Raw genomic sequence first — 21,028 nt, forward strand, 5'->3', positions numbered from 1 at the left:
AAACATACGCAGGAAAGTTGGTGTGTAGGAGCATCTCTGGCATAAAATGCTGCTGTGCTCTGCAGGATCCAGCTGCAGCAAGCCCTGCCTCTGGGCTTGGCCTAGAGATTGCAGAGAGCAGAGGGAGTAACTGGATTTTTTGCCCAGAGTCTTCCTTACCCTGGGCAGATGCTTGATTTTGGCAGGGGTAGACCCCACTGCACAGAGCAGGGGACCGAGGCATTTCTAAAATGGTCTCATTTACAGAGAATGAATTTCCAGAAACCTGGAGTGCAGGAGAGGGATGGGAGTTTTCTTCCTCCTGCTTTCCTCCTCCCCAGAGAGTCACCCAGGTGCATGGGGAGATGGAGGTACCCACACTAGATACTTGTCCACCAAAGCTAGACTTTGCATGGTTCTGTGTGATGCAGATGCAGCATTAGCAGAGAAAGGGCTGCTCTGTGCGTGCACGCGCGTGCATGTGTACGTACACCTATCCATACAGATTTCTTCCTTCTGGATGATGACAAATTGCCAGCAAGATTTTTGCCCATCAACACATTATTAATATAAAGCAAATAACAAACAATATTGTAAGCATCAAAGACTAAATCCATAGTGCTCAGACAGCCAGCAGAGATCTAATACTAAAACATAGATAAGGAGAAGATATATTTTCCCTGTGAGGGGGCTGTGTGTGTACATTCAGCTGAAGCACAGTGTCCTTGCAGAAATCATTGCTGGCCCCAGAGGGTGTTTTGCAGGACGGACACGCAGCAGATCCCTGCCCGAAGAGCTTGTCCCTGGTCCATTTGGAGAGCATGTATTGCAAAGCAGCTTGTGGGATTTCTCTTTTTTTGCTAATTCCCAGACCTGAACCTCCAGAGTCTGGGCTGGAGCAAGTCAATCTTCCCACCTCCAACAGCAGGAAAACCCACTGCTGGGCTGGTCCAGCACAAAAAGCCATCTCTAGCGAAGAGGGGGATGGCTTCATCCTGGCTGAAGGCAGGTGGTTCGTGGGCTCCCTCCTCACCCGCACAAGAGCCCCTGGGGAATGAGATCAGGGGCACTTCAAGACCATGGGGGAGCTGCAGTCTGAAGGGACTTTGGCAGAAGGGACATCTCCAGAGCTCCTTGCCCAAGGCAGGCCACTAGGAACAAAAGGGCTGAAGCAAAGAGCCTTGATGGATCATGCCCACTGAAGGCTAAACTGAGGCATGGTAAACTGAGCCCTCATCCTCCGTGGGGAAGCTGCATCCATCAGGATTGAAGCTTGCTCTCAGTGGGTGCACATACAGGCAGGGAGGGAGGTCTAGCCAGTCCTGGGAGACTGTGGTGATTTTGCCATGTCTGATGATGTGGGAGAGGGACCCAGCAGTCTCTTTCATCTTCGGATAGTAGAGGATGACCAGCCAGATGAATATGAAGATTCCTGCAGGGAAAGGAAGGCAGAAACTCAGCAGGAGATGGTGGGAAGCATCCTGCTGGGATGCTGCCAGCACTTCCCTGCCACTTCCAGGGGGTTCCCCCAGCTTGCTCCTGCTCCTGTATGAGGGTCTCCCCATGCTTCACATGAGCCATTTGGCTGGGACATGCCCTGGGTGGATAATGTGCCTGTTCCTCTGCTAAGGAATGGCTGCCTTGGAGGAAAACCACCCCCAGTGAAGCAGATGTGGTTGGGAGCCATGACCAGCTCCACACCGGTGGCTGGGACCAGCTGCTTGACATACCCTGCCGAAGGGAAGGGCATGACAGTGCTGGGAAGATTCTGGTGCCTTGGGATCCCTGGTCAACCCACTGCCAGGCTGGCTCCTGCCTCCTCCATCTTCCCCATCTGAGCCCAGGGAGCCCAGCTCAGAGCCAGCCCTGACCTTGGAGAGAGTTGAGGATGGTGAAGAGGTAGAGCATGGGTGCAGAGGAGGTGCCATGGGTGAGGAATGCTAGGGCCCAGGTGGCTCCCAGCAGGCAGAAGAGTGCCACCGCCACCAGGGCCACCTTCCAGGCCTTGCGGTCTCCCTGCACTGCCCCCATGCCCTGCAGGCAGCAGCTCTTCTGAGTCACCACCCCAAAGACAGCCATGTTGAAGAGGAAGATGAGGCTGAAGTAGCCACAGTTGGTGATGTAGTGGACCAGGAGATGTTTGGAATTAATCCAGCACCTGAAAAGAGACAACCGTGGTGCCTCCAGTGGCTCTGCTAGCCCTGGCAGCACTCCCATGAGCCTCCCCAGGAGGATGTGTTCAGGGATGCAGGGACACTCTTCTGCTGGTGGGGTTTTCCAAGGCCAGGGTGAAGCACAGTGCTTCACAGTGGTGCGGATCCACTGCCTTTGTGTGGCTCAGCTGGAAGGGAGCCTGGGGTGGCTCCAGGTGGACCTTGGATGTCCCTCCATGACCTGGAGGCCTGCAGGCATGACCAAGGAGGCTCGGCACAAGAGGTGGTGGTCGTTACCACAGCTGTAGCTGCTGTGTTGTAATCACAATTAGGGAAGCAGAAGCACAGCATAAAGCCGAGCAGGATGGGTGCAACCCCCCACCACTGCTCCCAGAAGGACCAGGTTACCACTCCCTGTGCCAAAGGGCCACCTAAGCCCTGTGGGCGGTCATGCACGCACAGGTGGGCTATGACCTGGTGGTCTGTGGTCTGGATCCTGTATTCTCCGTAGCTGCCGATGACTCCTGCCACCCCCACCACAAGAGTGGGGAAGCCTGGAAGAACAAGGGAGATACATGGAGGAGACCAGAAAGGCAAGTGATGGGCAAGGTGGTCAGCTTGGGGTCTCTGCATGTCCTTGGATGTGCTGATCTCAGGGAAGATGGGTCTTAGGGGCCCGCTGAGGTTGCACAAGTGCTGGGGGCACAACAGTTGCTGCTGGGACATGATGTGGAGAGGGAAGGACAGTGCTGGGTGGCAGGGCTCAAAGTGTCCCCTAACCTCTCTGTGGGATCATCTTCTCTGGTGACCCCCAAGGTGCCATGGAGGGCTGGCAATGGGGGAATGAAGACCCCCAAGGACATCACCTGCTCAATGAGCAGGAGGCTGGTCCCCAGGGGGATGAAGGATGCCTGTGGGTGCTGCTCTGAATTTGGTGCATCGAGCCCGTCTAATACACTTCTGAGCCCTGACCACAGCATTTGGAAGAGCTGTGGGCAGGATGGGGGCTTGCTCACTCTCTGCCCATCACTGCATCACCCTGTTCCCCCTCTGTTTGTAACCCACTGCCCCCCTCTGCCCCCAGCTCTTGCCCAGGTTGGTGGTGCTCACCCCAGCCCATCAGGCACAGCTTCTCCAGGTAGTGGTGGATGTAGGTGCCGAGGACCTTGACAAAGAGGAGGTAGAGGTGACAGCCCTCCAGCACCGTCCAGGTGAAGCAGCAGAGCAGGAAGTAGTGGGTGAGCCCCCCCAGGACCTTGCAGGTCCCCAGCTGGGTCCCACTGGAGAGCCCGATGTTGAGCAGGAAGGCCAGGTTGAGGAGGAGCAGGCTGCCCACCAGGTTCACGTGCAGCCCCAGGTTGATTTGGAGGGTTTCCTCAGACCTGAACCTGCACCTGAGCGTCCCATAGGGAGCAGAAAAGGCAGGCATCACAGCTGAGTGGGGCCTCATGCCGTGTCACAGCAGGTTCATGCAGAGGCACTGGAATTGCCCCACATCTCTCCCACTCCCAGCCTGATTAGTCCCCAGGGAGCTGCTGGCACATCCTACCTTAAGAAGATGCAGAAGGCGATGGTGAAGATGGAGAAAGCCATGGCTACCCCGCAGCCAACGGTGGCAACAGCCATCAAGGCTTGTGCCGTGGACCCATCCAAAGCTGGATTCTGCCAAATGCGCACATTGGGTTAGACAGGCCCTGGACCAACCTAGAAAACCTGACTGCAGCTACCAGAGCCATGGGGCTGATAACCCTGGTGAGCTGCTGTGGGGACCCCACACAAGCCCTGGTCTGTCCCCCCAGAAGGTCTTTGGGGGGAACAGGGCAGTGGTGGCACAGAGGAGATGCTTCCTCTGGTGGGGTGAGGGATGAGTTGAAGGCTATGGTGGGCCACCATGAGCACCCTCCTGGGAGCCTCTACCAGGGGACGGGACCCCAAGCCTCACTGCTCCAGACCCTGCACCAGGCTGGGGGCCATTTCCACCCTGTACTTGCTCTGCTGAGCTGCTGCTGCCCTCCTGAGCTGGGGCTGGGCTTGATTTTGGGACCTGGGCTTGCCTGGGACCAGCTATAACTGTTCCCATGCAGCTACTTGTGACACCCAAGGGGCCACCAAGGTGGGGCAGGCAGCACAGCCGGGGTACAAGCAGGAGCTGTGGAGAGTGGGATTGTCACCAGGAGGAGGGTGAAGAAGGTGAGATGGTCACAGGAGCAGACTGTCCTCTTGTCCCTGGGCTGCGTGACGCATCCACTGCTTCTCCAGCCTCCTACCTGCCCTGCAACAGGTGTAGGGTGTTGGCCATGAGCGCTGGGCACAGCAGCCATGCCCGGCCCCATGCCTGGCCCTGGTGAGGACCATACCTTTGCTGGGATCCCAGAAGACACATTGCGGGGTGACACCCTGCAAGGGAGGAAAGCAGTGTCAGCCACAGTGAGGGGCACCAGAGGAGGGATGGAAGGAGGGCACAGCTGACTTACATGGGGCAGCTGCCCATGGTTGAAGGTGAATTTCACAGGGTCCCGCAGCCCAGAAATGCTTGTCTCTCCCACCGTGATGCCCACCACGGTGTCATCCAGGACCTGCCCTGTCTGGTTGACCTCCTGCTTGGGGGCAATGCTGCCTGAGCTGAGCCGGCAGGTAGTGAGTGCCAGCAGCCAGAGGGATGTCAGCAATGCCACCTTGTACCTTGAACATGCCAAGCTGCTGGATGTTGAGGACCGTCACCACTACATGTGCTGTCCGGCTGCTCAGGGACCAGAATACTTCCCTGGGGAGCTGGATTTTGCCTGCCGCCTTCTCCGTCATGTTCATCATCCTGGGGCCCTGTGGTGGCAAACAGTGGTGGGGCATTGCTGACAGTGTCACCTCTCTGCTTGAGGCCCACCAATCTTGCTCCAGGCAGAAATTCAGCCCTGCCCGGGTGGGTTTTGCTCAGCAACATTGGCAGGAGCCCCAAGGGCAGAAGGGGAGAACCTCATCCCCAGTACCCAGCAGCAAAGGGGCTGGGCTTGGAGAAGCTCCCAGGAGAGCCCCAACCCACCATCACCACATGGGATGTGGTTTCCTGTGACATCCAGAGAATGGGAAAGCCAGGGGGTGAGCAGGAGTTGCAAGGTCCCACACGTTACTCCTCCTCCTCTTCTTCCCCCTCCCCCTGACTACCTGCCTGCTGCTGGGATGGCTCCTTGGGGATGGCTCTTCCCCCACAAGCACCATTTCATGTGACGCGTTGCCAAGGGATGCTAAAGCTGACGTGCATCCATGATGCAACCGTGGAGCAGGGTGGAGGAAGAGCATGCCATGGCATGCCAAGCCCCAGGGCAGGGGCCAAGTGATGCTTGGAAGGCATGGGGCCTTCCAAGCGAGGGAGAGGGGTGCATCTCACCTCTGTGGGGGAAAACGTGATGAGGACATCATGGGTGACAGCCCTGCTGACGTTCAAGAGCAGCACCTTCAGCCCGGCCAGCCTGCTGTGCAGCACTGGCCCCACCGACTGCAGCAGCCTGCAGAGAGGGAGGGCTGTGGGACCAGTGGATGTGGGGGGCTGAGCCCCCAAACCTGCCATGGCCACCCCTCCCTACTACCTGAGCCAGCGGTCCCGCAGGCAGGTGCAAGCGGGGCTGCTGGAGCGCTCCAGCTCTGGGCAGCGCCGGGGCAAGTCAAGGCTGAGCGTCCCATTGCCTTGCTCCTCTGACTCCACCATGTCGCAGCACCAGTGGTACCTGTCACCCCGCCTCAGGGCTGGGGAGGAGAGCAAGGTGACCGCTGGGCACTGTGGCACTGGGCAGGCACCAGGGCGAGGGCAGGGATGGAGGGGACCACTCACCGGCACAGCTCTCCTGTCCTCCAGCAGCATCTGGAAGAAGAGCGCATGGGGAAATGAGGGAAACCCTCAAAATCTAGGGTCAGTCCTCCCCCTGCCCGAAGGGGAAGGGGGAGGCAGGAGAATCTGGCAGCTGCCAGGTTCAAAAGGAGCAGCCCTACAGTTACATGGGCTTCAAAAAGCAACTGGACAGCCATACCAGGGCAGGTAAAAGCAAAGCCACCATGCCTGTGTTGACATGTCCCTGTGTCTAGCCCTCCCAGGGTGGCTCACAGAAGAGACCCTGGTCTGCTGGTCTCAGATTTTAAAATAGCCCCCAGCAGCAAACCCCGCTGCTCTGCTCACCTCTGCCAGCTCTCTGCACATCCCAAGGTGGACACACCCTCCTGGCCCAGCCACATTTTGTGGTGAAACCCCACCACAGTCTTTGGGTCAATACTTTCCCATGGGAAAATGTACCTCCCAAGCCCATGCACACCCGAAGCTGGGGGTGCCTGCGTCCCCCTCATCCGCCACTCACCGGGCAGCACCAGGAGCAGCAGGAAGGTGCCCAGGAGCAGGTTCATGCTGCTTTGTGGGGTCTCCTGGCCACCCCCAGCCATCCCACAATGCTCTGCTCCCCTTGTCACGGCAACTCTGCACCTCCCTGGGCTCCCCCAGGGCTTGTGGCTGCTCCTGAGGCAATGGCTGTGTCCTCATTTCCCTTCTGCAAACCTTTCGTGCCTTCCTGTGGGTTAGCAAATGACCTTCTGCCCCACCTCACAGCAACAGTGATAACCATCAGAGCCACGTCGTTTCCCCCTTGGCTGCTTCCCCCAGCTGACTCAGGGCTTTTTTCCTTCCCCTTCTCCCCCACATCCTGCCAAATCCTTGGCCAATGCCCTCCACCAGCCCAGCAACATGTCAGGGCGTCCCTCTCCCAAACTAGGTATGCCGCCATGCACCACCACAAGCTGCCAGGGGTGAAACATCCCCTTCCCGGAAAGGTCCCTCTGCCCTGGCAGGGAGCTGGGAACTGGGCAGAGGGGTATCAGCTGCAAGCAGACCATCATCCAGAAGGGGTTGGGAGATGCAGTACTGCGTTTGCAAGTGGCACATCAAGGAGATCCATGGTCTCCATGGCCTCGCAGCCACGGAGGGAGGCAATTCCCATCCTGTGAAGCCTCCCTCTTCAGATTCCCATCTTCTGCCAGCCTCCCTCTTCAATGGGTAGTGACAGTCCCTGGAGACTGCAGCAGCTTCCCAAGCTGTGGCATCCCCCTCCATCACCCCGACCTCTATGGCACCAGGCTGCCTGTGCTCCGCTGGGAGCACCATTAGTGGTCGCAGCTCGTCAGGATCCTATGGGGTGAAATGCCAGGTCCTGCCCCGGGGATGGGACAACCCCAGCTGAGAGACAGATCTCATTAGAGAGCCTGAGAATGTGCCCAGCAGAGAGACCCCAGTGAGCCACGCTCCAAGCAGAAACAATTTTAATGGGCACAAGTCTGGTGTGCAGGCACGCTCATTAAACTTCTACACCATCCAAAAATATACATTCAACAAAATAACAAAAATAGACTATTTCAGCTGCTAAAGGGTGTCACAGGAGCAGTGTTATTCTGTCTTCACTGGGGAAGGACCCTCTCAGTGACCACCAGCAAGGGCTGAAGATGGGGCCTCTCCCACCCATCATCCATGGCCTCAGGGCATGGGAGGGGACGTCCAGAGGCACTGGAGACCCTGTCCCTTCCCCTTCTGCTTTCTTGCAGCCCTCATTGCCCAGGCAAGCATCCCTCCCTCCTGACCCAAGGATGGCAAGCTGAGGGGTGCTCTGCTGCCCAGCGGAATGTGGTGGGTGGGAAAATTGGGGAGGGGGCTGGCAAGAGGTGAGGGGTGGCTGGCCCCACTGGGGGTCCCTGGGCTCCTAGCAGCCCTATGAGGCAGGTGCAGTAGCAAAGTAGACAGTGTTGGTCCTTCCCACAGCTGTCCTCTGCGCAGGGAGCCCTGGCACGGTACAGTGGGGCCATTGCGGGGCTCAGCTGAGGTGGCTCTGGCTGCTGTTGGGCTGCAGTTTGACGCTGTCAGAGCTGCTTTGCAAGTCAGGGGACTTTCTTGCCTGCAGCACCATGGTCCAGTACCAGAGGAAGATGAGGAAACCTGGGACAGGAGGGAGGAATCATAGAGTCATTTAGGTTGGAAAAGACCTTTAAGATCATCAAGTCCAACCATAAACCTAACACTGCCAAGTCCACCACTAAACCATGTCCTTAAGCACCACGTCTACATGTCTTTTAAATACCTCCAGGGATGGTGACTCAACCACTTCCCTGGGCAGCCTGTTCCAGTGCTTGATAACCCTTTCAGTGAAGAAATTTTTCCTAACATCCAGTCTAAACCTCTCCTGGCACAACTTGAGGCCATTTCCTCTTGTCCTATCACTTGTTACTTGAGAAAAGAGACCGACACCCAAAGGGAAGGAAGGGTGGGTGAAACCCCTCTAAGGACCAACAGCAGTTGAGAGCGAGCCAGCCAGCCTGCCAGGGATAGCTCCTCTTGTACCCCATCACCACCCCACCAATACCCCATGAAAGCCCCAGTGCCCTTCAGAGGAAGCCCAGCATCCCAGGCTTACCTTGGAGGGAGTTGATGATGGTGAAGATGTAGAGGGAGACAAGGCGGAAGACACCGGAGGTGAAGGAGAAGAAGACCAGTGCCCAGGGGATGCCCAGCAGGGTGCTCAGCCCAAAGAGGGCTAGGACATGTTTGAGCTTGTGGCCTTTCTTGTTCTGCCGGAGGATCTCCCGGACCATGGCCCCCAGCATGACTGAGTTAAAGAGGAACACCAGGCTGAACAAACCCAGGTTCACAACATTATGGATCAGGGGGCTCGTGATCCAGCATCTGGAGGCAAGAGAAAGGGCAGAGAGTTATGCTGTGTTGTCCTACAGGGACATGAGTTGGAGGGGTTGGGGGAAGCACGAAGGTGTGGTGCAAACCCAGCACCCAGCTTAGTTAAACAGGATCCCCCACCACCACCCTGCACAAAGCCCTAGAAAAGCCACAGAGGGACTAAGGAAAGTCTGTAGGACACAGTGAAGGTTTAGCCAGTTGGCTTCATCGAAGACCAGGGACCAGGCAACCCATTTCCCATGACTTACATGGTTGCGTTGGTGGATTTGCCACCAACAGATTCATACACAGGAATGGAGAAGGGGCCATAGTTCGTCCAGCTAGCCAGGAAGATGAGCACCACACAGAAGAAGGGGAGTCCTGGGTGGCAAGAACAGAGTGAAGCAGCCGCCCTAGTCCCGAGCCCTCAGTCATTCTGGAAGGATTTGTTGCCCTTTTCTCCCCATATAGAGTACAAACCAATGTCATCCCTCCCAAGGGGGAACCAAGGATGGAGCACGCAACAAGGATGCCTGGCGTAAGCCCTGGCCTGGGAGCAAGCTGTGCTGCACCAACCCCAGCTGGGGGTTTCCCAGGGTTGTGGAACTTTAGGTGACAAAAAATCATGAAATCTTCCTACCATGGCCTCCTGCCCAAAGCATGGCAGAGATGTGTGGGTGCTTCCTGCACCAAGCCCATGTCCCTGGACTGTCCTGGATGTTTCTTTCAGAAAGAGAGGATCCCATTACTATTTAAATACCCCAAGCAGTGGCTCTCACATGCCTCCCTTGCTGGGTGACCCCTAGGGTGACCCACCCTTGCTCTAGCACCACCTTCTGCTTTCAGCCACCGAGTCTCCTTCTCCACCAAGTCTCTCGACAGAGAGACCCCTCTGCTCTCAGACATCTGCTCCCCCACAGCTACGTCTCCATCCCCATCCAGGCACCATAGATAGTGGGAAAGACCTACTTGGGTGCCCCTCCGCCCCCATTGCCCATGCCCTCAGGGCATCTCTGCCTCCCTCATGCTCACCCCAGCCCACCAGGCAGAGCTGGAGGAGGAAGTGGTCATGGTAGGCGTTGAAGACTTCAATCACAAGCCGGTAGAGGTTGTAGCCCTCAATGCCCATCCAAGTGAGGCAGCTCAGGAGGGAGAAGTGCAGGAACAGCCCCCCAGCTCTGCAGACAGCCTCACTGCTGCTGGAAGCCAAGTGCTCTGAGATGAGGAAGGTGACGTCCAGGAGGAAGATGGCACCCAGCAGGTTCATGTGGATGTGCATGCTCGTGATCTGGTCTCGCTGCTTGCTTCTGGAGAAGCGAGGAGGGGGGGACACCTCACCACCATGCCTGGCCAGTATCCTTGGTGTTCCGCACTACCTCATAGCTCCGCATGGGGCAACTCACCCCCACCAGAAGAGCCAGGAGACCCTCTGGTGGTGTCAGGGGCTGAGAGCCTAACTCCATGGACCCATTGCATGTGCAAATTCAGGTCCCTGCAGCTGACCCTGCATTTCATCTAGGCAATGGGGGGTAGGGAGCGACATCATTTCAGCTCTGAATCATCCACATAGGATCACTGACATGACTCAGGAGAAGACACTCATGTTCTCCACCGGGCCCTTGAAAAGATATTTGCAGGCTTCTGCTTGCCGGATACATAACAACAACCAAGCTGATTTTCCAAAATCATTGAAAACAGCTGGTGGTTTTGAGTGCCCTGCGGGACATCTGACCAAGGGGGTGGTTTCTGAGAGGAGAACTCTGCTTTCTTCAAGCATGGCTCCTTCACCATGCTTCTTGCCAGACCACCAACTGTGTTTGGAGAGCTTGCGCCTACCCAGGTGTAGTGGCAATGGACAGGATGCAGATGGGGAGCATGCGGTGACCTCTCAGACCGTACCTGAAGTAGAGGAAGAAGATGGTGCAAATGGATGCCAAAGCTGAGATCAGGCAGCCAATGTAGGTTATGATACTCAGGTAATCCCTGTGTATGTAGGAGATCTCCGGGGAAGATACCTGAGGAGAAGGAGGAATGAGAGACAGTGAGGAAAAACAGCTGGTGGGAATGATGTAGAGAGCTGCGGGAAGGCGCTACCCACCATCAGCACGGCAAAGTAGGTGAGATGGTTGCATCTGCAGTCTGTCTGGCTGCCCCCCATCACTGTTGTACAACCATAGCTGTCCCAGCTCCCAGTGCTGGCTGCACAAGAGAAAGGGAGAGCGTCTGGTGAGCAGCAGGAACATCTGCTTTGGGTTTGTGGATCTTTGGGGCAAGGTGTCCATGGTAGGGGGGAGGACAAAAGTAGGGGTCCCAGCTTGCCTCAAGCCAAGCACACAGAGTCAGATAGCACCCTCAGCACCAGAACCCATCCCTAGGGAGGGAGAAAGCTCTTAGGTTAGCTATGGAGGGGAAAACCTGAAATCAACCCCATGGGAAAGGTCTATGGATCTGGAGCAAGGAAGGCAGGTGCAGAGCAACTTCTACTCCTACCAGCAGGTCTGTGGTATCCTGCAAAAGGAGCAAAGGCAACGCCTGGCTTCACACCCAAGTGCAGGAGCACTTACCAGTGGTGTCCTCCTGCCAGAAGACGCACAGTACAGTCACATTCCTCTGCAATGACAAAACCACAGGCCCTGATCAGGATGCAGCTGTGGATTTGTTGCCTGACCAGCACATTTGATAGGGAAGAACAAGGATCAGGAGGCGAGACAGTCTCAGGAGACAAACCGTCCCATACCATGGGAGCGGGCTCCAGGCAGAGACTGTTCTCTTGGCAGCTTGTGGAGCAGATACTTCCTCCAGGTCCCCTTTTTCAAACGAGGGGTTCAGCTTTGAACAGGCGCCTGATAGGGGCATGAATGAGTCAAGGAGTTGTTAACTCAAAGTGTCCCCCAGCCCTGGAGATTGTGCTGAAGGCGACACATCTGCAAAGCAGCATCTCTTGGACAGGAGCAGGCAGTGCACACAGTGAAACCATGATCATGATACAGCCCCAGAAGATGCAGCAGACCCTGTACAGGCAGGCCAAGGACATAGACCTGCTGGACTGTGACCACTCTCTAAGCTGGCAGGGTCTGAGCCCTTCTTGTCCTTCCACTCCTGGTGGGACCAGGTTCAATGAGGCTGTTTCCCCACCTACCGGCAGCTGGTCATGGAAGAAAGTGAGGACCACTGGATCGGAGAGGTTGGCCACCACTGTGTCCACCAGGGAGATGCTGATCACCTTGTCACCCAGGATGTGGCTGCTGTTTTCATCCTGTGGGAGAAGAGGAGGCAATGGCACCACAGGAAGGGATTGCTGCTGGGCATGAAGTGGGTGAGAGTCCCCAAGAAGGAGGTCCCATGCCTCTTTCCCTGTCAAGCTTCTAGCTCATCTTTGAAGCACCTTCTCTGAGCGAGCACCAGCACCCTGGTCTGGGCAGCATCCCTGCTACCCTGTACCACTGGAGCCCCCAGCACGGGCAGGGACACCCCACCATGCCACGCGTGTGGGCATTACCTGGAACATGGTCTGGCTGTTGATGTCCATGAGGAGCACCCTGTGCTCCACCACCTCCTCGCTCTCCTTTGCCATCACAAACAGACTGCTCGGCAGGTCCACTGCGAACCCATGGACCTCTCCACCCTCCTGCAAGGAGAGATGCATCAGGAGAGAGGCTGGGAGAGGATACTGGTGGACCAAGACCATCAGGGCAGGCTGCCCAGGACCAACCTCTCTTTGGGAAGCAAAGGCCAGGTGCTGAGGAGCCCGAGTGGGCTGCACCCTCAGGACAGTTGCGTGCACAGTGGCCTTCCCGAAGGTCTGATTCTGCCCTTCAAGCTCCACCTTGGCCAGTGTCTTCTCTAGCTCCCTGAGTTTGCTGTCAGGGAAGGGGTACAGTGAGCAGGACGCAGCGGGCATCGCACCGGCAGCAGTGGGAATGGCACAAGCCGGGAACTCACTGCCGAAGCATCCATGGCTCCGTGGCTCCTGTGGCCGGCCCCAAGGGCTGGGTGATGAGGCTGTCCAAGGCAGTGAGCTGCTCCTCCACGTCTTGCTCCCAGACGGGCATGCTCTCTGGAGAGGCTGACAGGCACATGAAAGGAAATGCTGTGAGATGCACAGGCAGAGCCAGCTTCCCTGTGCCCTGAACCAACCAGGCACAGCCCTGATGGGAACAGAAAGCAGAGGGCTTCAAGGCAACCCTAAGCCCAGGGATCTGACAGAAACCCCAACCCAGAGGGCTTCTCCTGCTGCCCAGAGCTTGGCTCCCACCAAGGCCATCAGCACCAGGCTGGCTGAGGCTAGCTAGGTGCCTAGCAGTGCAGACGGGACCCTTGGAGACCTCTGCTAAGCCCACAATTTCCCAGGATTTTTAGGGGGAAAAACACTTGAAAATCTCCATCTTCCTCTTTAGGGAGCCTGGGTACCAGGGGCTGCCTCTGTGCTGCTTCAAGCAAACCTATGTCCTCTTAGAATCATAGAATCGTTTAGGTTGGAAAAGACCTTTAAGATCATCCAGTCCAACCATTAACCTACACTACCAAGTCTACTCTAAGCCAATCAAGGGTAGACTGGACTAAACCATGTCCCAAAGTGCCACATCTACCCGTTTTTTGAACACTTCCAGGGATGGTGACTCCACCACCTCTCTGGGCAGCCTGTTCCAATTCTTGACCACCCTTTCTGTAACGAAATTTTTCCTAATATCCAACCTAAACCTCCCCTGGCGCAGCTTAAGCCCATTTCCTCTCGTCCTATCGCTAAACCATCACCCTTTAGCTGTGTCTTCACATCATCATGCTGTAGCACATCTGGGACATCACCAATGCTCTACCGATGGCTACAGAATGGGCTGGGGATGAAACAAACCCTTTATTTCATTAAAATAACATTGAATTGCCTTTACCGGGGAAGGAATATTCAGATGCACTGTCAAGGGAGGTGTTCTTCCCACCCTTTGAGATGTAGGACACATTGAAGATGGAGATGTTGGTTCTTTCAGTCTTCTGACTCTCCTTCCCCCAGGTGATGCTGCTGGATGGGTCCCCACCCAGAAGGAAGCTCTGCTTCCCATACGCCAGCCTCAGGGTCCTGTTCGCCTTGAACCAGTAGATGCAGAAGCGGTACCTGCCCAAAGCAGGGGGCAAGCTGTACTGGTAGTAAGAGTTTCTCCTGTTTGGCAAAAATGGCCTTTTTATTATCAGCGCCTGGGCTGTGTTCTCGATGGAGATGGTGGCAGGGCCATGCTCATAGATGATAGAGCTGTTCTGAGTCTGGTTTCTGTCACCGCAGAATCGGAAGTCCTCTTCCTGGCGGCCGCTGGCTCCCACCCCTGTGTTGCACAAGCACACAGAGATGCTGGTTCAGCCAGAGGGGCAGGCATCCCTGGCAAACACCGCACCCCCGCAGCAGCCATCGCACATGGCACACCAGGCTCTCTGCCCCAGACATCCTGACCCTGTCCTGGATGAGCTGCGTGATGTCAGCCACCTCCCTGACATCCCCATGGCCATGCTGGGAGAGTTTTCCAGGGAGCTGAGGCTCGTGGGGTGCCAGGACTTCCCATCTCTTGGTGCCACCCTCTCCCAGGTGCTACCACCCGCATCGGCACAGACCGACAGAGGAGCTTTCCATCTCCAGAAGGGATGGATGGAGACCATCTCCTTACTCTGGAAAAGACCCATCCTGCCCCAGAGACCCCACCAGAGTCACATCAGCCCATGAGATATTTCATGTCTGTGGAAGCCATGGCTGCAAACTCCCCTCGGTGCCCCCCAGGCAATTTTTTGGGGCTGCCAGTTACATCCAGCAGCCCAAACCTGGCCCAGGGCAGGATGTGGCTGGGGACAGCCTACCTTGGAGGGGGGAGAGAAGGAGCAGAAGGAGGACCTTCATCCCGGGCAGCTCTCTGCTTTAGCTTGGCCTCCTGGCAGAGCCTGGAAGGGTACAAAGAAAAGGGGCCACATGAGTATTTAGGTATCACCCATACCATGGGGTCAGGTGATGGAGAGCAAAGGCTGTGCCGGTGGGACACCAGCCGGTGTCACAGCTGGCTCCCCAGTGCCTCTGCCACCAGGAGGAACCATGAGCACCAGGCATTCTGCCCGGCTGCAGGCTGGAAGGGTGGGGGAGGCCAGCAGCTGGGTCCCCAGGCTTTCGGCACAGGGAGGGTGCCCCACTGCCCTCGCACAGGCACCAACCGCCAACAATTCATCAAAGGAGGGGGGTCCCCTCTTCTGCTCCCTGCTTCACATCTCGGTTAGGGCCTTGGCTTCTTATCGCGAGTGATAGGAACAGAAGGAAACAGCAGTTTCCTAATTTGCCAGCCCTAAAATTATTTTCTTGGGTGCTTTCAGCTCCTGCGGATTAGCCAAGGAGCTGGGCACATTGCAAACCACTCCGTCATTTCAGCCTGGCAGAAATGGGCTCTCCTGGGCTCGCCCCGGCAATGCTGACGCAGCAACCACAGCTGCCAAAACCACTTCTGCCCTTCGCGACCAGCCAGGTAACGTTCTCCACACCCCCTTTCCCCATCCCTTCATCCTGCACTCTGCTTCACCGCCCTTTTCTTTGTCTTTATATGCAGCCAGGGCTCCTGTAACCTGCACCCAGGCCAGCACCAAGCACCCTAGGGTGCTGCTGTACACACGTGCTCCACCCAGCCACAGCCTTCACACCTGCAGCCCTTCCCATCACACTTTCCGTCTTCCCCGCACCATGAACTGCATCTCCAACACTGCTGGGATGCACCGAGCTTTGCCTCTTCCTTGTCCTGCTGTCACCCCAGCGATGGGTCAAGGCTGGTGGGACCTATCATACCAGGGTCCAGCAACCAGCAGGAGCACCCCCAGGGTGGGACAGCATCATCAGGGGCTGCTGGACCAGCTGGCAGAGCCAATGCTTGCCAATGCCCAAAGCCAAGCTGGCATCTGGTTTGCCACCACTGCATCCCACTAATGTGCTGCTCTCAAAGCATCCTCCTTTAAATCCACTGAGTGGCCAAATCCTGGTTTGTGTGCTGCAAGCGGGTGCCAGGGCACCCACCAGCATCACCTGCAAAGGCTCATCAGCTCTCCCAGGCACTCAGGGGTCGTCAGATGGGGATGCTGGGGGAAAACCGCTTGCTTGAAAACTCGGTGTCCCTGATAGCAGGTTTCTCCCACCAGCATGGCTTTCTCCCAGAAGTTTCTCCAGCCAGCACGGATCCAGGGCACATCCTGCACCAGCACAGGCCGCTTGCCATCCCTCCCCATCTGCTTCTTGCAGCAGTTTATCACTGGAAGACAGGGGCTTTGGGTGTTAATTAACCTGCTGCCATGGGTATAATTGAGTGTGGCACTAATGAGGCTCCCTGGTGTGGGCTGAGAGGGTGCAGCACAGGCACGACTTGACAGCAGTAACTGGATGTGGACGGGGCTGGCATCCAAGTGCCTTGCCGCACACTTGGGAATCATGCACGTGTATCCGAAATGCATGGATCCGGGGTGGCAAAATGCCGGTGGCAATGGGAAACACCTGGATCGCTTAAAAGCAATGGAGCGGCACACAAATGCCAACCATGGCATGATAGCACAGAGCCGGTGTGGCGGGAAAGCAGCCCCTCCAGGGCTTCAGCCCATCCCACTACACTGGCTCCACTGGGGTTTTATTGGGGTGGTCAGAGGACAGGATCAGCCCCTTTCAGCCATTACTCAACCGGGACCAGAAATCCCTGCGGGGATGTGGGTGGGGGAGCTGGTATTTCCCCTCCAAGCCCTATATGGTCCGGCTTGCCCCGGCGCCAATTGCTGTTTCCTGAGCTGAACAATAGCAAGAGAAAATCCCCTGAAAATGGTTTCACAGCGGGAAAATGTGGTTCCCGTCTGTGCCAGTGATAAGCAGCACTGGAGGGAGCCGGATGCACTGAGCCCACACCGGGGCTGGACCCTGCCCCATCATCTTCCCATTCCTGGGTGGCAGTGGGGACGTGTGGCATCACTGCCCCTAGGTACCTGTGGCAATGCCGTGTGTCCTCACTGCCACTGGGGCATCTCCCCAGTGTCACCTGTCTTCAAAAGCCCTGTGCTATTGCGGTGACCAAGCAGAGAACCCCTTCGGCACCAACCCTACCTCCACTCCCTCATCCCCAAGGCAGGATGGCTTTACCCGCTGCCCCAGCCGGAGCCTGGAGGCTGAGCTCCTCCAAGAACAGTAACACATAGAAAAACTCCTTGTTTGGCCCCAAAATCAGCCAGATGATGTAAAAAGAGGTGGTGGGGACACCACCGGGGCTACACAGTCTGGACCAGGCTCCCTCACCACTGGCACAGAGGGAGGCTCAGCCTCAGGCATCACATTGTACCCTCCCACTAAAAGAACATGCTGATCTCTGAAAGAAAAGCCAAGGAAAAATATTGCGGTCTCTAAACCTGGAGGCAAATGGGAAAAAAACCCTAAAAAAGCCTGGTGTTTACAACCACCTTACTGCTCTCTGGGTGACTTGGCATTAAGCTTTTGGAGGTGGCATGTGGCTTTTGGACATGACATTTTTCCTGAGGAGAAGGGAAGATGTTCTGATGCCTCAAACAAACACTGGAAACAGGGAGATCCAGGAGCTTTTATCTCTGTTTTCCTTCCAGGTCCATTAGAAAAATAAGCCGGTGCTCTGTTCCTCAAGATGCTAACAAGCCCTCAGCTCATCACCTGCAGTCTGTTACCCAGGTAAGGACTCAGGGACCGGATGGGAAAACTGAGGCATGGAAAGGCAAGCCAGGACGGGCTCCCCAAGATGCAGAACAGCTTTGTATGACCAGCCTCCATTGTAGGGACCATAGACGATGTGGCCTGGGGCTGGAGCTGCCCAAGGAGGCAGCTACCCTGGCGGTGACCCCCCTGTGGAGGGGATGCCCCAGTGTCTGTCACCCGGGTGCTTCACAAAGTGCCCTTGTCCTTGGCCAGTGGCCCGTGCACGCAGGGGTCAGCCCGCACATTATTCACAGCATTGGCATGTGAGCCTTTCCCGTCACCAGTGGGTGGCAGGGTCCAACCCGGCGCGTTTGTTAATGCCCCGAGGAGCTGAGCGGCAGCTGCACCATGCTGGCAGCCTGGCTGTGCCAAGCCTGTGCTGCGGGATTAGCTTTTCCTGGGCCATGGGGCTGCACACAACACCCAGCACCTGCGAGCTGAGCTTTGCTGACAAGACAAAACCAAACTTAATAAAGATTCCCATGGGAGCGGCACAGCTCCCTGCCAGATACATCCTTCACCAGCCACTGGCAACCATCCCTTCCCAAGCAGGCATGGAGAGAGCTGAGGGAAGGCTGGTACAGGCAGACCAACTGTGTCTGAGGCTCTCGAGATGGAGGTTTTGCTTGAAGCTGGGTCATAACATTCAAAATTTTAAAAAATTTCCATTTCCTAAAAAACACCACAGACAGAAATATTGCAGCAAACTAAACCAGTGCTTCCTCCAGTGCCTGGGCAACACGGCACCCGACTCAGTGGCATGCAAAGCTTGCAGCTTTGGCAGGGGCTGCAAATGGTCTGTGAAGGACCAAGTATGCCTGCGGCGAATTCAGGGCTGCCATGAAATGGGAACGAAGCAGTTGGTGCAGGTTGTCCTCCCCTGGCACCCTGCGCCACGTCACCGGCCTTGGGGGTAACAGACAGCTGTCCTTATGGCACACTCCCACCACTCAGCCTTCTTTGGGAGAAACCCCTTGGCCTCCTCCTGCAGGTCAGATTGTACCTTCCCTCCACCCAAGCCACCCCCCTGGGTTTTAAATGGCTTCCAAAACACCGTCTCCTCCCAGGTCTTGTCCCCCTCTGCATGAGCAAAGTCCCCATCACCTGCCCATGCCATGGGTGCCGGGGAATGGAGGTATGGGGCAGTGCAGAGCAGCCCAGGACCACCCCCAAATCAGGCTCCCAGGCATTTGGGGTTTGGCATGGGAAGCAGCCAACCTGGAGCCCAGTGAGGGTGAACCTGGTCCCAGTGAGCTTTCCTGGCTGCAGAAAAGCCAAGCACAGCCGGGGCGAAGGCTGCAGCACCCGAGGAGCCAGGTAAGAGGCCACGGATCCCTGCCAAACCCCAGCTTGTCAGCGAGCTAATAGGAAAGGAGTTGGTGGGTCGGAGCCCTCCCAAAAAACAGGCGCCAGCAGGCTGCCGCCCAGCTGGTACCACATGGGCGCTGGCATGCTGGGAGCCACCCGGCCCGCTGTCTGCAAACCCTGCAGCACCATGTCCCTCCGACACCCATGGGTGCCACTGCAAGGTGCGGGGACGGCCAGTCCCGGGAATCCCCCACACAGTTGCTTGCAAACCTGTTGTTCTGTGAATAGCAGCCCCCAGGCCATGGGATTAAGATCTGGACTGCAACCAAGTATGCAGCATTTTTAGGCCTTGGCTTAATTCATGTGGGAGCTGCAAACCCAGCAACGAGCATGGCAAAACCCACTGTGACTGTGGTCCTGGGTTTAAAGAATTTGCTGCCCGCCCCCCCATCTATGAAACACTCCTGGCTCCCCACTGGCAGTGGACCTTGGGGGGGGGGGTTACTGCAGCCCTCAGACTGTGAAATGAGCTTTGGCTGCCTTCCTTCCTCAACAGCCATTCAGACTTGCTGCCAGGAGGTTATTCCAGGAGACTTCATTTCAGTCCTCCAGCTGGCCTCACTGGGTTTTGCTGGTCCCTGTGGAGGTAGTTCCGGCAGCTTGTGGGCAGGGAGGACCCAGACATCCCACATCCCACAGCGGCGTGCCAGGACTGGCAGCAGCAAGCTGAGATGTTGCAGGAGGAACCCCTCCAACAGGCATTTTAGGGGAGGGAGATCACCCTGTCGAGACATGCTGGCAGTCCCGTGGGGATGCTGCACACTCCGCCAGGAGGGAGGAGGAGGAGGAGGAATGGGGCACACTGGTGGTTCCCCTGGGGTGGGAAGCAACAGCCACACGCAGGGCCCAGCCTGGTGGCGGGGGCTTCGCAGGGCTCAGCTGTGCCGCCAGCAGCAGCCAGGAGCAGCTGGCCCTGGGTGGCTCAGGGGACTTTGTGGCTCTGTGGCCCAGGAATTCAGCATAGCTCTGGGGCAGGGGCAAGAGGCAGCAGAGCAGGCAAAGACAAATCCCATTTAGCCAGGATGCAGGCTTCACCAGATAACTCACACCTTGGCCACAAGCAGAGACCCCTGGTCCCTGCCCGGATGGATATGTCGCACCCACCACTCAGGCGCAGGGAGGCAAAATGTCCCCATACCTACCAGAGCAGGGTGCTTCCCAAAGCCCCCCATGGAGCACCCCTTAGCTCTGTCCAGACAGGCTGCTCCCTGCCCCACCAGCCAACTGAGCACCCCAGGGTGCTGCCCAATGGCACCAGTCCCAGCCACGCAGAGCCCCAGTGCCCTCCCAGTCCTGCTGGGCTAGCCTCAGGGGGTGACAGATGCCCAGGGCCATGGCGGTCCCCTGGCCGGGGCACCTGCACCCAGCGGGTGCCTCCAGCCCCCGTCGCCTCCCCGCCCGCACCGAGGACCCCGAAGCACCTCCTCCCAGTATCCCCAGTAAGGCCGTGCCAGTCAGCGCCCCTAACCGTGGCCTTTGGGACCCCGAAAGCAAACACCGGACCGCACCGCTCTGCCTCCCTCCCCCGCCTGGCTCAGCCGCTCCCCGCCGCCCCCAATACCTGTGCCCGGGTCGGGCTGGGCGCGCTGCCTCGGCTCGGCTCGGCTCGCCTCGGCTCGGCTCGGCACCTTGCAGCTCGGCTCGGCTGTGCTAGTTGCGGTGCAGCGGGACAAACGGTCCCGCCCCGCCCCGTTCCCTCGGGCAGGCGGTGACTCAGCGGGGCGGGACCGGGACAGGTCGCGCCGCACCGACCCCTCCGAGACCCTCCGGGATCGCTGCGGGGGCCCTCGGTCACGGCACCTGCCCGGCTCTGCCCAGCCCGGCCCGGCTCGGCTCGACTCAGCCTGGCTCTGCCTGGGAGCACCGGGCTGGAAGCACCGGGCTGCATTACTCCGCCTGGCAGGGACGGGGACCGGGACCGGGACCGGGACCGGGACCAGGACCGGCACCGACACCAGGACCGGCCTCGGATCGGGGATGGGCTGGAGTTCCACTGCTGGGGACAGCCCAGAGCCGGGGGTGTCCTATCCCGCCGCCCTTCAGCTCCAGGCTGGCGGGCATCCAGAGGAGGGAAGGAGCTGGGCGGCTGCACGCCTGGCTGCAAATGGGATTAAGGAATAACAATTAATG

The 21,028-nt window shown here is 57.6% G+C and overlaps 2 protein-coding genes across 2 annotated transcripts; both read right to left on the bottom strand.

Moving 5' to 3' along the window:
- Positions 1-1,184: 1,184 nt before the first annotated feature.
- ADGRG3 (adhesion G protein-coupled receptor G3) lies at positions 1,185-6,518 on the bottom strand. The gene is made up of 13 exons (XM_075715704.1): positions 6,473-6,518; positions 5,956-5,985; positions 5,714-5,870; positions 5,515-5,632; positions 4,815-4,952; positions 4,607-4,729; positions 4,490-4,529; positions 4,304-4,404; positions 3,682-3,794; positions 3,243-3,526; positions 2,593-2,686; positions 1,851-2,137; positions 1,185-1,411 (listed from the first exon to the last, which is right to left on the bottom strand). Exons 1-13 carry the CDS (start codon positions 6,516-6,518, stop codon positions 1,185-1,187), a joined length of 1,758 nt encoding a protein of 585 aa, XP_075571819.1.
- Positions 6,519-7,969: 1,451 nt separating this feature from the next.
- On the bottom strand, positions 7,970-14,701 carry ADGRG1 (adhesion G protein-coupled receptor G1). Its single transcript, XM_009486922.1, has 13 exons — positions 14,662-14,701; positions 13,713-14,138; positions 12,766-12,889; positions 12,536-12,683; positions 12,323-12,451; positions 11,963-12,079; positions 11,388-11,433; positions 10,922-11,022; positions 10,723-10,838; positions 9,856-10,130; positions 9,093-9,204; positions 8,567-8,835; positions 7,970-8,091 (listed from the first exon to the last, which is right to left on the bottom strand). The coding sequence occupies exons 1-13, from the start codon at positions 14,699-14,701 to the stop codon at positions 7,970-7,972; spliced, it is 2,025 nt and encodes a 674-aa protein (XP_009485197.1).
- Positions 14,702-21,028: the final 6,327 nt, after the last annotated feature.

This window comes from Pelecanus crispus, chromosome 8 (assembly GCF_030463565.1).
Source record: "Pelecanus crispus isolate bPelCri1 chromosome 8, bPelCri1.pri, whole genome shotgun sequence".
Classification (NCBI taxonomy): domain Eukaryota; kingdom Metazoa; phylum Chordata; class Aves; order Pelecaniformes; family Pelecanidae; genus Pelecanus; species Pelecanus crispus.

Excerpts from the sequence above, each read along its gene's own strand:
- ADGRG3 (XM_075715704.1), bottom strand. The coding sequence starts at position 6,518 with ATGAACCTGCTCCTGGGCACCTTCCTGCTGCTCCTGGTGCTGCCCG. Across the intron at positions 5,986-6,472 it reads GCTGCTCCTGGTGCTGCCCG|ATGCTGCTGGAGGACAGGAG; the intron begins GTGAGTGGCGGA and ends CTCTTCTTCCAG. Across the intron at positions 5,871-5,955 it reads AGGACAGGAGAGCTGTGCCG|CCCTGAGGCGGGGTGACAGG; the intron begins GTGAGTGGTCCC and ends TCTCCTCCCCAG.
- ADGRG1 (XM_009486922.1), bottom strand. The coding sequence starts at position 14,701 with ATGAAGGTCCTCCTTCTGCTCCTTCTCTCCCCCCTCCAAG. Across the intron at positions 10,131-10,722 it reads ATCTTCTTCCTCTACTTCAG|AAGCAAGCAGCGAGACCAGA; the intron begins GTACGGTCTGAG and ends TCGCTTCTCCAG. Across the intron at positions 8,836-9,092 it reads AAATCCACCAACGCAACCAT|ATGCTGGATCACGAGCCCCC; the intron begins GTAAGTCATGGG and ends TCTTGCCTCCAG.